General features: G+C 41.4%; 1 protein-coding gene across 5 annotated transcripts in view; it reads left to right on the plus strand.

The window, feature by feature from the left end:
* Nucleotides 1-15,864, plus strand: part of LOC139366370 (LIM domain-binding protein 2-like) — a 106,798-nt gene that overhangs the window by 14,923 nt on the left and 76,011 nt on the right. For all 5 annotated transcript variants that reach the window (XR_011626751.1, XM_071103782.1, XM_071103781.1 and 2 more), the window contains exon 2: nucleotides 8,319-8,421. Coding sequence is in view for 4 of the 5 variants with exons in the window: in XM_071103782.1 (XP_070959883.1) it covers nucleotides 8,319-8,421 (103 nt within the window). In the remaining variant the exon portion in view is untranslated. The remainder of the gene's footprint in view (nucleotides 1-8,318; nucleotides 8,422-15,864) is intronic.

Genomic DNA, 15,864 nt, shown 5'->3' on the forward strand with positions numbered 1-15,864 from the left:
TAGATCTATCCTCACAATTGTGTTTCTGTCATCCTTTAGCTATCCCTTAGATCTATCATCACTATGGTGTCCCACTAATCCTTTTGTCAGCCCATAGATCTATCCTCACTATCCTTATGCCATCCCTTAAATCTATCCTCATTATGGTGTCCCACTAATCCTCTACCTAACCCATAGATATATCCTCACTATGGTATCCCACTAATCCTTTAGCTAGCCCATAGATCTATCCTCACTCTGGTGTCCCACTTATCCTTTACCTAGCTCATAGATCTGTCCACACGATCATGTAGCCAGCCCATATATCTATTCTCACTCTAGTGTCCCACTTATCATTTAGCTAGCCCATTGGGCTATCATCACTTTAGTGTCCAACTAATCCTTTATCTCGCCCAAATATCTATTCTCACTAATGCTTTAGCTAGCCCATATCCGCTCACCAACCAATTCTGAACTCACCAACCAAGAATTCATCAAATGGGACAAACACCAAATTGAGACTGCATGTAGAATTCTGCAAAAATATCCTCCTTGATCAACGTAAAACATCAAATTATGCATGCAGAGCAGAATTCGTCTGAACCCGCTAATTATCAAAATCCAAATTCTGCAACCACCTAAAAGGAAGCGATTCCCAAACCTTCCATAAGAAAGCCATCACCTACAGAGAGATGAACCTGGAGAAGAGTCCCCTAAGCAAGCTGGTCCTGTGGCTCTTTTCACAAACACAAACAGACCCCACAGAGCCCCAGGACAGCAACACAATTAGACCCATCCAAAACATGAGAAAACAAAAGGATGGTTACTTGACACATTGGAAAGATTTAACAAAGAAGCAGAGCTTCTAGAATGCTATTTGGCCCTAAACAGAGAGTACACAGTGGCAGAATACCTGACCACTACCTACCTGATTCAAACTTAAGGAATGCTTTGACCATGTACCGACTCAGTGAGCATAGCCAGCAAGATTTGTTACCATAAGAAAAGGACAACCAGTGAAGAACAAACACCATTGTAAATACAACCCATATTTATTTTCCCTTTTGTACATCGTTACAATACTGTATATAGAAATTATTCTTTTGTAACTTCTGTGAGAGTAATGTTTACTGTTAAGTTTGATTGTTTATTTTGCTTTTGTTTATGATCTACTTCACTTGCTTTGGCAATGTTAACAAATGTTTATTTTACCTTTATTTAACTAGGCAAGTCAGTTATAAGAACAAATTCTTATTTTCAATGACGGCCTAGGAACAGTGGGTTAACTGCCTGTTCAGGGGCAGAATGACAGATTTGTACCTTGTCAGCTCAGGGGTTTGAACTTGCAACGTTCTGGTTACTAGTCTAATGCTCTAACCACTAGGCTACCCTGCCACCCCATGGGTGAGAGCATGAATGAGAGAAAAATAGAGAGAGTGTGTGTGATAGAAAGAGAGGGGGGGAGATAGTGCCTTGTTGACCCTGGTTCTACTCTCACTCCCTGAAGGCCCCTCACAGGACAGGATTATCTGCTGAGGTCATTCAGCCTGCTGAGTGTGACTAATCAGAATCGGTCTCACACACACGCGTGCAAGTACTCACACACACACACACCGAAAAGAAATGCACAAAGCTTTAGACAGCCATGCAATTTCTCTCTCTCTCTCTCGATCTCTTTCTCTCTCAATTCAATTCAACTCAACTCAATTGAAGGGCTTTATTGGCCTGGTGCCTACCTGCCACTAGGCAGGTAGCCTAGTGGTTAAAGTGTTGGGCCAATAACTGAAAGGTTGCTGAATCGAATCCCTGAGCTGACAAGGGAAAAATCTGTTGTTCTGCCCCAGAACAAGGCAGTTAACCCACTGTTCCCTGGTAGGCTGTCATTGTAAATAAGAATTTGTTCTTAACTGACTTACCTGGTTAAATAAAAAATTATATGTTTACATTGCCAAAGCAAGTGAAATAGATAATAAACAATACAAAAATTAACAGTAAACATTACACTCCAAAAAATAAAGACATTTCAGACTTTTCATATATATATATATATAATTTCTTCACATTTTTCCATTTATATTTTCCAACGGGGCTATACATGTTTTTTTTCTCGCCTTAGTAGCCTTGTTTCACTGCCAAAAATATAATTATTATGTGCAAAAGGGAAAATAAATATGGGTTGTGTTTACAATGGTGTTTGTTCTTCGAATTCTTTGTGGGTCTGTGTAATCTGAGGGAAATATGTGTCTTTAATATGGTCATACATTTAGCAGGAGGTTAGGAAGTGTAGCTCAGTTTCCACCTAATTTTGTGGGCAGTGTGCACATTGCCTGTCTTCTCTTGAGAGCCAGATCTGCCTACTGTGGCCTTCCTCAATAGCAAGGCTATGCTCACTGTCCCTGTCTCTCTCTCTCTCTCTCTCTCTCTCTTCTCTCCCTCTCTCTCCCCCTCTCTCTCTCCCCCTCTCTCCCCCCTTTATCTCGATCTCTCACTCTGTCTCTCTCTCCCTCTTACCCATCCCTTTCACTCTGTCTGTCTGTCTCGCCCTCCCTCTCCCTCAGTCAACTCCCCTCTCTCTCTGTCTCTTCTCTGTCTCCTCTCTCTCTCCCTCTCCCTCAGTCAACTCCCCCCTCTCTCTCTCTCTCTCTCTCTCTCTCTCTCTCTCTCTCTCTCTCTCATACACATTTCTCAACCAGCTCATCCAGTGCTGTCCCAGTCAGTCACGTGTGTGACCATTGTTGTTAGTGCAGGTATTCCCAAACTGGGGTATGCGCAATGCCGTCTGGGGTATGCCAAATAAAATGTGATTCACATTTTTTTTAAATGAGAAAAAAAACTTTTCTTATAAATTTTTTTTTTTCCAACGGGGCTATACATTTGGGTTTTTTTCTTGCCTGAGTAGCCTTGTTTCACTGCCAAAAATATAATTAAACCATCTAGTGCTCAGCAAAATAACAACACAATGTCAAATAAATTCCAAATGTAGCTGCTGCTCATTCCATTCGCTCGAAAATTGATGAATGCTTAAAAAAAGTAAGGCCATAGAGACACATACAAGAGCTGCAAAATCTGGACCCCTACAAATCAGCCGGGCTAGACAATTTGGACCCTTTCTTTCTAAAATTATCTGCCGAAATTGTTGCCACCCCTATTACTAGCCTTTTCAACCTCTCTTTCTGAGATTCCCAAAGATTGGAAAGCAGCTGCGGTCATCCCCCTCTTCAAAGGGGGGGACACTCTTGACCCAAACTGCTACAGACCTATATCTATCCTACCCTGCCTTTCTAAGGTCTTCGAAAGCCAAGTCAACAAACAGATTACCGACCATTTCGAATCTCACCATACCTTCTCTGCTATGCAATCTGGTTTCAGAGCTGGTCATGGGTGCACCTCAGCCACGCTCAAGGTCCTAAACGATATCTTAACCGCCATCGATAAGAAACATTACTGTGCAGCCGTATTCATTGATCTGGCCAAGGCTTTCGACTCTGTCAAATCACCACATCCTCATCGGCAGACTCGACAGCCTTGGTTTCTCAAATGATTGCCTCGCCTGGTTCACCAACTACTTCTCTGATAGAGTTCAGTGTGTCAAATCGGAGGGTCTGCTGTCCGAACTTCTGGCCGTCTCTATGAGGGTGCCACAGGGTTCAATTCTTGGACCGACTCTCTTGTCTGTATACATCAATGATGTCGCTCTTGCTGCTGGTGAGTCTCTGATCCACCTCTACGCAGACGACACCATTCTGTATACTTCTGGCCCTTCTTTGGACACTATGTTAACAACCCTCCAGGCAAGCTTCAATGCCATACAACTCTCTTTCCGTGGCCTCCAATTGCTATTAAATACAAGTAAAACTAAATGCATGCTCTTCAACCGATCGCTGCCTGCACCTGCCCGCCTGTCCAACATCACTACTCTGGACGGCTCTGACTTAGAATACGTGGACAACTACAAATACCTAGGTGTCTGGTTAGACTGTAAACTCTCCTTCCAGACCAACATCAAACATCTCCAATCCAAAGTTAAATCTAGAATTGGCTTCCTATTTCGCAACAAAGCATCCTTCACTCATGCTGCCAAACATACCCTTGTAAAACTGACCATCCTACCAATCCTCGACTTCGGCGATGTCATTTACAAAATAGCCTCCAATACCCTACTCAACAAATTGGATGCAGTCTATCACAGTGCAATCCGTTTTGTCACCAAAGCCCCATATACTACCCACCATTGCGACCTGTACGCTCTCGTTGGCTGGCCCTCGCTTCATACTCGTCGCCAAACCCACTGGCTCCATGTCATCTACAAGACCCTGCTAGGTAAAGTCCCCCCTTATCTCAGCTCGCTGGTCACCATAGCATCACCCACCTGTAGCATGCGCTCCAGCAGGTATATCTGTCTGGTCACCCCCAAAACCAATTATTTCTTTGGCCGCCTCTCCTTCCAGTTCTCTGCTGCCAATGTGGAACGAACTACAAAAATCTCTGAAACTGGAAACACTTATCTCCCTCACTAGCTTTAAGGACCAACTGTTAGAGCAGCTCACAGATTACTGCACCTGTACATAGCCCACCTATAATTTAGGCCAAACAACTACCTCTTTCCCTACTGTATTTTTAAAATGTATTTATTTATTTTGCTCCTTTGCACCCCATTATTTTTATTTCTACTTTGCACATTCTTCCACTGCAAATGTACCATTCCAGTGTTTTACTTGCTATATTGTATTTACTTTGCCACCATGGCCTTTTTTTGCCTACCTGGTTAAATAAAGCTGAAATAAAATAAATAAATAAAACATACCAGCTCTACTGGTAGTACTGCTACTACCAGCTACACTACACCTGCACATGTCGACGACACAAGTCTCTCTGCTTCCACGAGCACATCCAATGCTAGCATCAGTAATTCTACATTTGTTGTTAGCGCAGCTAGCATGGACACTGACAGTTGTGAATCTGACGCAGCTGAAGAACTACTGCCCCCTCACCGAACAACTGACAGGGATGTTGGACCGTCGAAGAGGCGCAAATATGATGAGAACTACATTGATTTGCGGTTCACTTATATTGGGAGTAGTGCCTTTCCTCAGCCACAGTGTGTTACATGTGCGAAGTATTATCTAACAACTCGATGAAACCTTCAGTCTTGCGCAGAGATTTAGAAAGAACATTCCAATTTCAAAAATAAGCCATGGGAGTTTTTTGAGCGAGAATTAAGACAACTTTTGAGTTGTACGACTTGTATAGGACCAACATATACCATTAATTAGAAGGGGCTAGAAGCGTCTTATATGGTGAGCTACCGAGTGGCTAGGACAGGCAAGCCCCATACTATTGTGGAGGACTTCATTCTTCCTGCTGCCACAGATATGGCTGGGACAATGCTGGGGGAAAAGGCCAAAAATACTATACAGATAATTGCGTCATCAAACAACACTGTTTCACGACGCATCAATGACACGGCAGGAGATTTTGAAACAATTACTGCTTCGCATACAAGCCAGTGAATTCTACGCGTTACAGCTGGATGAGTCAACAGACGTGGCGGGCCTGACACGGCTCCTGGTATATGTCTGTTACATTTATGAGGGGTCAATTAAGGAAGACACCCTCTTTTGCAAATCACTGGAAACCAGGACAACAGGAGAGGATTGACAGGATTGACACGTTTTTTAAAAAAAATCAGAGACGAGCTTTAAGTTTTCTTTACTGACCATCATTTTCACTTGTCTGACCGCTTGCCTGATGACGAGTTTCTCACACGACTGGCCAATCTGGGTGATGTTTTTCTCGCCTGAACGATCTGAATCTAGGATTACAGGGACTCTCCGCAACTATATTCAATGTGCGGGACAAAATTGAGGCTATGATTAAGAAGTTGGAGCTCTTCTGTGTCTGTATTAACATGGACAACACACAGGTCTTTCCGTCATTGTATGATTTTTTAGTGTGCAAATGAACTCAAGCTTACAGACAATGTCAAATGTGATATATGTAACAGCTGTCGTCAGATGAAGAAGGGGACCAAGGTGCAGCGTGGTAGGGGTTCATGATTTTTAATCAAACTGAACACCGCAACAAAATAACAAAGTTGAACAAAACGAAACAGTTCTGTCAGCTGCAGACACTAAACAGAAACCACTACCCACAAAACCCAAACGAAAAACGACAACATATATGATCCCCAATCAGAGACAACGATAGACAGCTGCCTCTGATTGGGAACCACACCAACATAGAAATAAAGAAACTAGAATGCCCACTCTAGTCACACCCTGGCCTAACCAAAATAGAGAATAAAAACCTCTCTATGGCCAGGGCGTGACAATATAGCGAAGCACCTGAGTGAGTTGGGTGCCAAATTACGCAGGTACTTTCAAGAACCGATGGCACAAACAACTGGATTCGTTATTCCTTTCATGCCCTGCCTCCAGTCCACTTACCGATATATGAACAAGAGAGCCTCATCGAAATTGCAACAAGTGGTTATGTGATAAATTTGATTTAATCAGAAACCATTACCAGATTTCTGGATTGGGCTGCGTTCAGAGTATCCTGCCTTGGCAAATCGTGCTGTTAAGACACTGATGCCCTTTGCAACCACGTACCTATGTGAGAGTGGATTCTCAGCCCTCACTAACAGGAAAATTAAATACAGGCACAGACTGTGTGTGAAAAAGGATTTAAGACTGAGACACTCTCCAATACAAATCAACATTGCAGAGTTATGTGCATCTTTTCAAGCACACCCTTCTCATTAACCTGTTGTGAGTTATTCAGAATTGTTGATGAACAAATAAAGTTTTATATGTAAGATGGCTAAATAAAGAGCAAAATTATTGATTATTCTCATATTATTATTTGTACCCTGGTCCTATAAGAGCTCTTTGTCACTTTCCACGAGCCGGGTTGTGACAAAAACTCACACGCATTCTTATGTTTAATAAATGTATCGTATAGTGTGTGTGTGGCAGGCTTACAATGATGGCAAAAAACTACATTTGAGAGTGCGCTGACCCTGGTGCTAGAGGGAGTACGCAGCTGGAGGTTGAATGTTGGAAGGGGTACGGGACTATAAAAAGATTGGTAACCTCTACTCTAGTGGAATCCTGCTGTGCTAGGCATCCATGCTCCCTATCCCACCACCATACCACCCTGTCCTCCTGTCCCCTGTGGGACTCAATCCGCTGACAGTTGCCTGGCACTAGCCCAATCACACAAACCATTCAGGGACTCCTGTTGAGTCAATCATCACTACTCCCAGTGTGCTAGTAGAATGCAATGATGGTGCAGCAGTGGGCGTATCTGGGTCAGAATTAAGAATCATAGTTTGCTTGCTCTAAATTTGGGTAGTGGTGATGCAGCAAAGTTAACAAATATGTGACTGTGCAGAAATAGACAGATGAGAGTGTATAATTTTTCATAGGAGGAACCCGCACTTATATCCAATATCCAATGAGAATCAGATTAGCGTGTGTTGGTTACAACATTGTTAACACCTCCGATACAGCAGTGCAGTTTATCTCAATCTGTAATTGATTGAATCCCAGCCGTTAAGGTATCATAGGCCTATCCCTAGGTTTATCACCAATCTATGACCCGGGGATGTTGATGCTACTTCACCAGCGGACACTCTATTCCCAGGTCATAATCACGTATTGATTCACCTTCAAAATGAACTGCAGAAGTTCTATCCCCTCCCCCTCTCCCTCCATCCCCTCCCTCTCCTCCCTATATCACACACACACACACACACACACACACACACACACACACACACACACACACACACACACACACACACACACACACACACACACCTCAAGACCTGCAGATATGAAGCACATTGAGTTGTTCATGGAGGTCCTTGGGGTCAGCACATATTGGACTTGACGCTAGGCGACATCGACATGGATAATTGTACAAATCTGGAAGGACCTAGCGATCCCTCAGTGGAGCAACGATTGAAAGCCTCTCGATCTGTCCTAACATGTCGGGTGAAATCAACATCACGCGTCACATGGGGTCGTCCGCGGTTACGGTACATTATCTGGTAAATGGTGGTGTCATGTTCCCCGGAGTGGCAGGTGGAAGGGTACAACGTTTTGCCTGTTAGTGATAGCAAAGTGATTTCAATATCATGATGTTGTGTACAGTGGTAGATGTCCTGGGTTGATGCGTTATGTACTTATCATGGAGAAAATAGATTTTGGGGGAATACGTAGATGGTATAGAATCTGTTGTTTCCATAAAATATGTTCTGTGCAACAAAGCAAATTATATGATAATATTAGAGCTATTTGAATTATTGATCAACTTTCTTCTCTCTCTTTCAGGAGAGTGACAGTCTGTGGTGGGATGCGTTTGCCACAGAGTTCTTTGAGGAGGACGCCACCCTGACCCTCTCCTTCTGCCTGGAGGATGGACCAAAGAGATACAGTAAGACTACACTGCCCACCTGCTTTACCAACTGTCCTCTGTTCTGTTCAGTAGCTCACTTCCTACCTACTGTCATTCCTTTCTCTAGCGTAAGGGACAGATAGCAATTTACTGGGGGGAGGTGTGTTCCAAAATAGGGGAGGGTGTTTTGTTTTGAAGAAGGTTGTGTTTTTTTTGCAGATTTTTACTATATATTTCTTCCATCCTCGCCAAATTTCCTAATCTGCTTGCATGCACCTTTTCCTTTGTCAAGGTGTTTTGGTACTTCCCTTATGCACTACACTTTTCCCTGTACTAACTTTTACTATTCCACAGGTTAGTATAGTCTACCAGTCTAACTATCTATCCTGGCCTCCATCCACCATTCATAGTGACAATAGTGGTAGGTGGATCGTTGTCCAGATCTGCAGTAGGCTAACTTTTAATAATACCCCACATAAAAAAAATATTACAAGCTGCACACATTTTTTTAATGAATCGACAAGAACAAATAGGAATAGCTGATAGACAGCGGAGATACCAGGCGCATCATTGCGCATGAAAGAACAGTGAAGGCATGAGACAAAGCTAAAAAAAAATCTTGTTTAGGGACAATACAATCATCCTACCTAGACTAGCCTACAACACAATAATGCAATGAATAATTTCATTATTGTATTCACGTGAGTACAACATTCTAGCCTACTCTAGTGTGCAGTGAAAATGTCATTTGAGTAACGGCGCAATTTGAATATTTCATTTGATTTGGATCAGTTGTGGGTCTACTCTGGACAATGTGTTAGGTCTAGGAAGGCACAGTAGCAGGCCAGTCTGGCTGTAGTTTTACTTCTAATTCTGAGACACGCTGTCTGTTGCGCATTATCATTCTCCCAAGTCGTCCTATAATGTGGCCACATATGCTCCCAGCAGGCCCAGTTATTCAGGAAAGCTTAACTCACGCTCTGCCTCCTCTCCAATCCTAGCGGCTATTCCTCATGCTCCTAGAACGCTTCAATATAGTCTAAATATAACTTTTTAATATAAACTTTTATATGTGGTATTAACACAACCAGTCACAATGTTTTAATCTGATTAGGCTACTTCAAAAGTCTTCTGTAAGCATACACACGCTCCTATCTAGGGTTTTGTTCTGGTGATGTGATGATCAATGCTTGGATGCCATTTGACAAATACATATTATCTTGCACTTTTGTCAATAATAATCTCATCATGTAGTAGGCTATAACTGCACTGTGTCTGCAAGCTGTTGGCTAGAGTGCGTGCCAATACCAGAGTTGGCACATTCACTATACCTACGCAACAGTTTTTGTGACAAAACCATCAGTACGCCAAGAGTTGAAAATGCGATGGAAATCCATTTAACTTGTATTTTTTATTCGGTACATGGGAATTTTACCTCAAAAAGTATTTTTATGTACACTACGTATTTATACACAGACTTTTACCTGCAACAAGTTCATACCAGGGTTTCCCTTATTGCAGCTTTTGATCAATAAAAAAATAAAAGGCAATAAATACAATTGTGGCAGGCCAAATTGTCCAGGAGAGACTGTCTATCATAGCCTACACCCTAAATTTGCGCATCAGTACCATTTTCTCAGGCTTTGGGCGCATATGCGCCTGCTACTAAAGAGAGAGAGACAGAGAGAGGAGCCTTGGCTTAGGCTACTGTTGATTGTGAAAATGGAGGCCTTTTTCATTTAAATAAATTGAAAGTTAGAGGAAAAAGAGCATGCCTATAGTGAAAAGCCTACAAGGGGAATTTAATATAAGTTTTAATATTGTAGTAGACTAAGATAAGAATGCAGTCTACTGTGCAACTCACTAATCAGGTAGAATGACATTTTGGAATTTACATTTATTTATAATATTTTTTGTATAGCATTGTTATTATTAGGCATCATATTTATTAATGTATTAATCTTTAAATAACAAAACCTGTTTTGTTTAATTCTATTGAGACATTTTCATTGACTAAATTAAATTCGATCTGTCATTTTTAATTGTGTGCTCCAAATTTAGTTTAAGATAAGTTATAAGTAAGTCTGTTGTAAAATAAGTATAATTAGCATATTTCTGTCATTTGTTGGTTATAGTAGGCACTTGAATTTGCTGGTAATTGCTGCAATATATCCTGTTCTAAACTTTTGTGAAGGTTTAAACCAGTTCACAAGTGTTTTGTTTCATTCTGTTGAGACATTTTCTGTCACCAAAATAAAGTTCCAACTGTACAGTGCCTTGCAAAAGTATTCACCCCCCTTGGCGTTTTTGCTATTTTGTTGCATTACAACCTGTAATTGAAATTGATTTTTATTTGGATTTCATGTAATAGACATACACAAAATAGTCCAAATTGAAGTGAAATGAAAAAAATTACTTAAAAAATAAAAAACGGAAAAGTGGTGCATGCATATGTATTCACCCCCTTTGCTATGAAGCTCCTAAATAACATCTGGTGCAACCAATTACCTTCAGAGGTCACACAATTAGTTAAATAAAGTCCACCTATGTGCAGTCTGTGTCACATGATCTGTCACATGATCTCAGTATATATACACCTGTTCTGAAAGGCCCCAGAGTCTGCAACACCACTAAGCAAGGGGCACCACCAAGGAAGCGGTACTATGAAGACCAAGGAGCTTTCCAAACAGGTCAGGGATAAAGTTGTGAAGTACAGATCAGGGTTGGGTTATAAAAAATATCAGAAACTTTGAACATCCCATGGAGCACCATTAAATCCATTATTAAAAAATGGAAAGAATATGGCACCACAACAAACCTGCCAAGAGAGGGCCGCACACCAAACTCACGGACCAGTCAAGGAGGGCATTAATCAGAGAGGCAACAAAGAGACCAAAGATAACCTTGAAGGAGCTGCAGCGGAGATTGGAGTATCTGTCCATAGGACCACTTTAAGCGGTACACTCTCAGAACTGGGCTTTATGACAGAGTAGCAAGAAAAAAATAAGCAAACACGTTTGGTGTTCGCCAAAAGGCATCTGGGAGACTCCCCAGACATATGGAAGGAGGTACTCTGGTCAGATGAGACTAAATTTGAGCTTGATGGCCATCAAGGAAAACACTATGTCTGGCGCAAACCCAACACCTCTCATCACCCTGAGAATATCATCCCCATAGCATAGCGGTGGCAGCATCACGCTTTGGGGATGTTTTTCATCAGCAGGGACTGGGAAACTGGTCAGAATTTAAGGAATGATGGATGGCGCTAAATACAGGGACATTCTTGAGGTAAACCTGTTTCAGTCTTCCAGAGATTTGAGATTGGGACGGAGGTTCACCTTCCAGCAGGTCAATGACCCGAAGCATACTGCTGAAGCAACACTCGAGTTATTTAAGTGGAAACATTTAAATGTCTTGGAATGGCCTAGTCAAAGTCCAGACCTCAATCCAATTGAGAATCTCTGGTATGATTTAAAGATTACTGTACACCAGCAGGAGCCATCCAACTTGAAGAAGCTGGAGCAGTTTTGCCTTGAAGAATGGGCAACAATCCCAGTGGCTAGATGTGCCAAGCTTATAGAGACATACCCCAAGAGACTTGCAGCTGTAATTGCTGCAAAAATAAAGTATTGATTATGGTGGGTGAATAGTTTTTTTGTCTTATTTCTTGTTTGTTTCATAATAGTAAATATTTTGCATCTTCAAAGTGGTAGGCATGTTGTGTAAGTTGTGTTGTGGGATGACAGCTAGCCTAGTGGTTAGAGTGTTGGACTAGTAATTGGAAGGTTGCAAGATCAAATCCCTGAGCTGACAAGGTAAACATCTGTTGTTCTACCCCTGAACAAGGTAGTTAACATACTGTTCCTAGGCTATCATTGAAAATAAGAATTTGTTCTTAACTGACTTGCCTAGTTAAATTACAGTAAAATGATACAAACCACCCAAAAATCCATTTTAATTCCAGGTTGTAAGGCAACAAAATAGGAAAAATGCCAAAGGGGTGAATACTTTCACAAGCCACTGTAATGTTATGTTTGCAGCAATATAATAGCCTGCTCATGTTCTCCCAATAAACAATTGCTTGACTTACTTTTGATATGTGACCCACCACCTGGATTCAGTAATATGTAACCAAATTGTGTTTTTTTACATTGGATAAAAGCAGAGACTCAGAGATAGAAATTGGCATATCATACGCTACTGTTGAGAAACAATGGGAAAGTAATTATGCTTTGAACGTTGATAAACTTGTAACCTCACTTCTGAGAAAATGGCCCTTGAATTATTGGTACACCTACTGGAGAGCTCTTCTTTGTCTACACCCATTCAACATCATTCACACCCTCTTAAGCTTTAGTCCCACCCATCTCTTTAAAGATTCACATGTGAGGGCATGTGCTAAACAGAGTTGGCAGTGTAGTAAACAACCAAAGATTTCAAGACTAAAAGGGGTGAAAGTAGTAGCCTACAATAAGCTAAAAATTCACTTCATCCAGTCCTCGGCCTATATCAAAATCTGACTTTGAATAATATTACTACAAAGATCATACACATAACTGAAAAGGTAGCTAGACTCTTACCCGTATACCTATACCATTTAACTCTGTTTTGTTTGTAGCTATATCTTGTTTGGCCAGTGTTGTGTCAATTCACTCCGGTTCACACTGACCGTGGGGTGTGCAGAAAGTAGCCCATCGCAACTTTTTCCAACTGATCTGTCGATAGCACCTGCTAAAATCAGGGCATCAATGTTGAGGAAAGTAGCAAAACTTCTGTAGTTCTTGATGGCTAATGTTATATATTTCATCATATTTCATTTCTACATCCGCGGTAGAAATGATCTACACATACCGAGCAGCTCACGTTATAGACTGAAGCATGCTACATGGCAGACCAATCAAAACTTCTCTCTGCATGTCCAGCCCATCCATTATCTCAGACAATCATGGCAAGGGGGAAGGTTCCTTGGCTTTTTCCTTGGCTAAACCAACTAGGCTCATAATAAAAATGTGTTATTTGTATTTACAGATGGAATACAAGTTTGTTATTAAGGCACATAAGAGTTTCCACGTTCTAGAAGGCATTTCTGCCCCCAAAACACATTTTGATGAAAACAAATACATTTAAAAGCCTCGCCTGTGAAGTAGTGACTTGCGACATACGCCTAGCTTTCTGAAACGGGTCACAAGTTTAAAAAGTGGCTATTATTAAGCTTTAGCTACTGCAAGCCTATGATATGAAGGCAGTGTGCACCGGTGCTCAAACTGACTCAGTTAAACATAAGGTGATTAATAATGTTTCAGGCCTTCCAGAGTTGATCCTATAATCTAATATAATTATTTGGATTGAAAATGAACTAATTACCCTCCTTCTGTACGTACAGTGCCTTGCGAAAGTATTCGGCCCCCTTGAACTTTGCGACCTTTTGCCACATTTCAGGCTTCAAACATAAAGATATAAAACTGTATTTTTTTGTGAAGAATCAACAACAAGTGGGACACAATCATGAAGTGGAACGACATTTATTGGATATTTCAAACTTTTTTAACAAATCAAAAACTGAAAAATTGGGCGTGCAAAATTATTCAGCCCCCTTAAGTTAATACGTTGTAGTGCCACCTTTTGCTGCGATTACAGCTGTAAGTCGCTTGGGGTATGTCTCTATCAGTTTTGCACATCAAGAGACTGAACATTTTTCCCATTCCTCCTTGCAAAACAGCTCGAGCTCAGTGAGGTTGGATGGAGAGCATTTGTGAACAGCAGTTTTCAGTTCTTTCCACAGATTCTCGATTGGATTCAGGTCTGGACTTTGACTTGGCCATTCTAACACCTGGATATGTTTATTTTTGAACCATTCCATTGTAGATTTTGCTTTATGTTTTGGATCATTGTCTTGTTGGAAGACAAATCTCCGTCCCAGTCTCAGGTCTTTTGCAGACTCCATCAGGTTTTCTTCCAGAATGATCCTGTATTTGGCTCCATCCATCTTCCCATCAATTTTAACCATCTTCCCTCACCCTGCTGAAGAAAAGCAGGCCCAAACCATGATGCTGCCACCACCATGTTTGACAGTGGGGATGGTGTGTTCAGGGTGATGAGCTGTGTTGCTTTTACGCCAAACATAACGTTTTGCATTGTTGCCAAAAAGTTCAATTTTGGTTTCATCTGACCAGAGCACCTTCTTCCACATGTTTGGTGTGTCTCCCAGGTGGCTTGTGGCAAACTTTAAACAACACTTTTTATGGATATTTTTAAGAAATGTCTTTCTTCTTGCCACTCTTCCATAAAGGCCAGATTTGTGCAATATACGACTGATTGTTGTCCTATGGACAGAGTCTCCCACCTCAGCTGTAGATCTCTGCAGTTCATCCAGAGTGATCATGGGCCTCTTGGCTGCATCTCTGATCAGTCTTCTCCTTGTATGAGCTGAAAGTTTAGAGGGACGGCCAGGTCTTGGTAGATTTGCAGTGGTCTGATACTCCTTCCATTTCAATATTATTGCTTGCACAGTGCTCCTTGGGATGTTTAAAGCTTGGGAAATCTTTTTGTATCCAAATCCGGCTTTAAACTTTTTCACAACAGTATCTCGGACCTGCCTGGTGTGTTCCTTGTTCTTCATGATGCTCTCTGCGCTTTTGACGGACCTCTGAGACTATCACAGTGCAGGTGCATTTATACGGAGACTTGATTACACACAGGTGGATTGTATTTATCATCATTAGTCATTTAGGTCAACATTGGATCATTCAGAGATCCTCACTGAACTTCTGGAGAGAGTTTGCTGCACTGAAAGTAAAGGGGCTGAATAATTTTGCACGCCCAATTTTTCAGTTTTTGATTTGTTAAAAAAGTTTGAAATATCTAATGTCGTTCCACTTCATGATTATGTCCCACTTGTTGTTGATTCTTCACAAAAAAATACAGTTTTATATCTTTATGTTTGAAGCCTGAAATGTGGCAAAAGGTCGCAAAGTTCAAGGGGGCCGAATACTTTCGCAAGGCACTGTATATGTCTGTATAGCAGACGCATTAGCCATCTGACAAAGAAATGCATGTTGGTGTCGTAGCATGCCGCCGGCATATCTCTATCTCTCTGGGGATAGCCTTAAGATTCTCTTCCTTCATATAGTATTAGTTTAAATATTAATATCATACAGTGGACACCTAAGCCTATAGGTCTATGCATGCAATGCCCTGATGCATTTAGTGCTCAAATCTGACAGTTGAATCATGAGGTGGACAATTATTGTTATGGGAAAGTTCCCTAAAAACATTAATAGGCTATAAAGTTTGGCATATGCTACATCGAAACACAAGGAATAGTGTTTTTGCAATTTGTTATAGGTATAAGATTTCAGGTATGACCCAGATGCAGACAGTGTCGAAGAAACAAAGTTTATTTCTAGTACAGGGGCAGGCAAATGACAAAGGCAGGCAGAGGTCAGTAATCCAGAGAGGGTGGAAAAGGTCCAGAATGGCAGG

This window comes from Oncorhynchus clarkii, chromosome 14 (assembly GCF_045791955.1).
Source record: "Oncorhynchus clarkii lewisi isolate Uvic-CL-2024 chromosome 14, UVic_Ocla_1.0, whole genome shotgun sequence".
NCBI classification, from domain to species: Eukaryota; Metazoa; Chordata; class Actinopteri; order Salmoniformes; family Salmonidae; genus Oncorhynchus; species Oncorhynchus clarkii.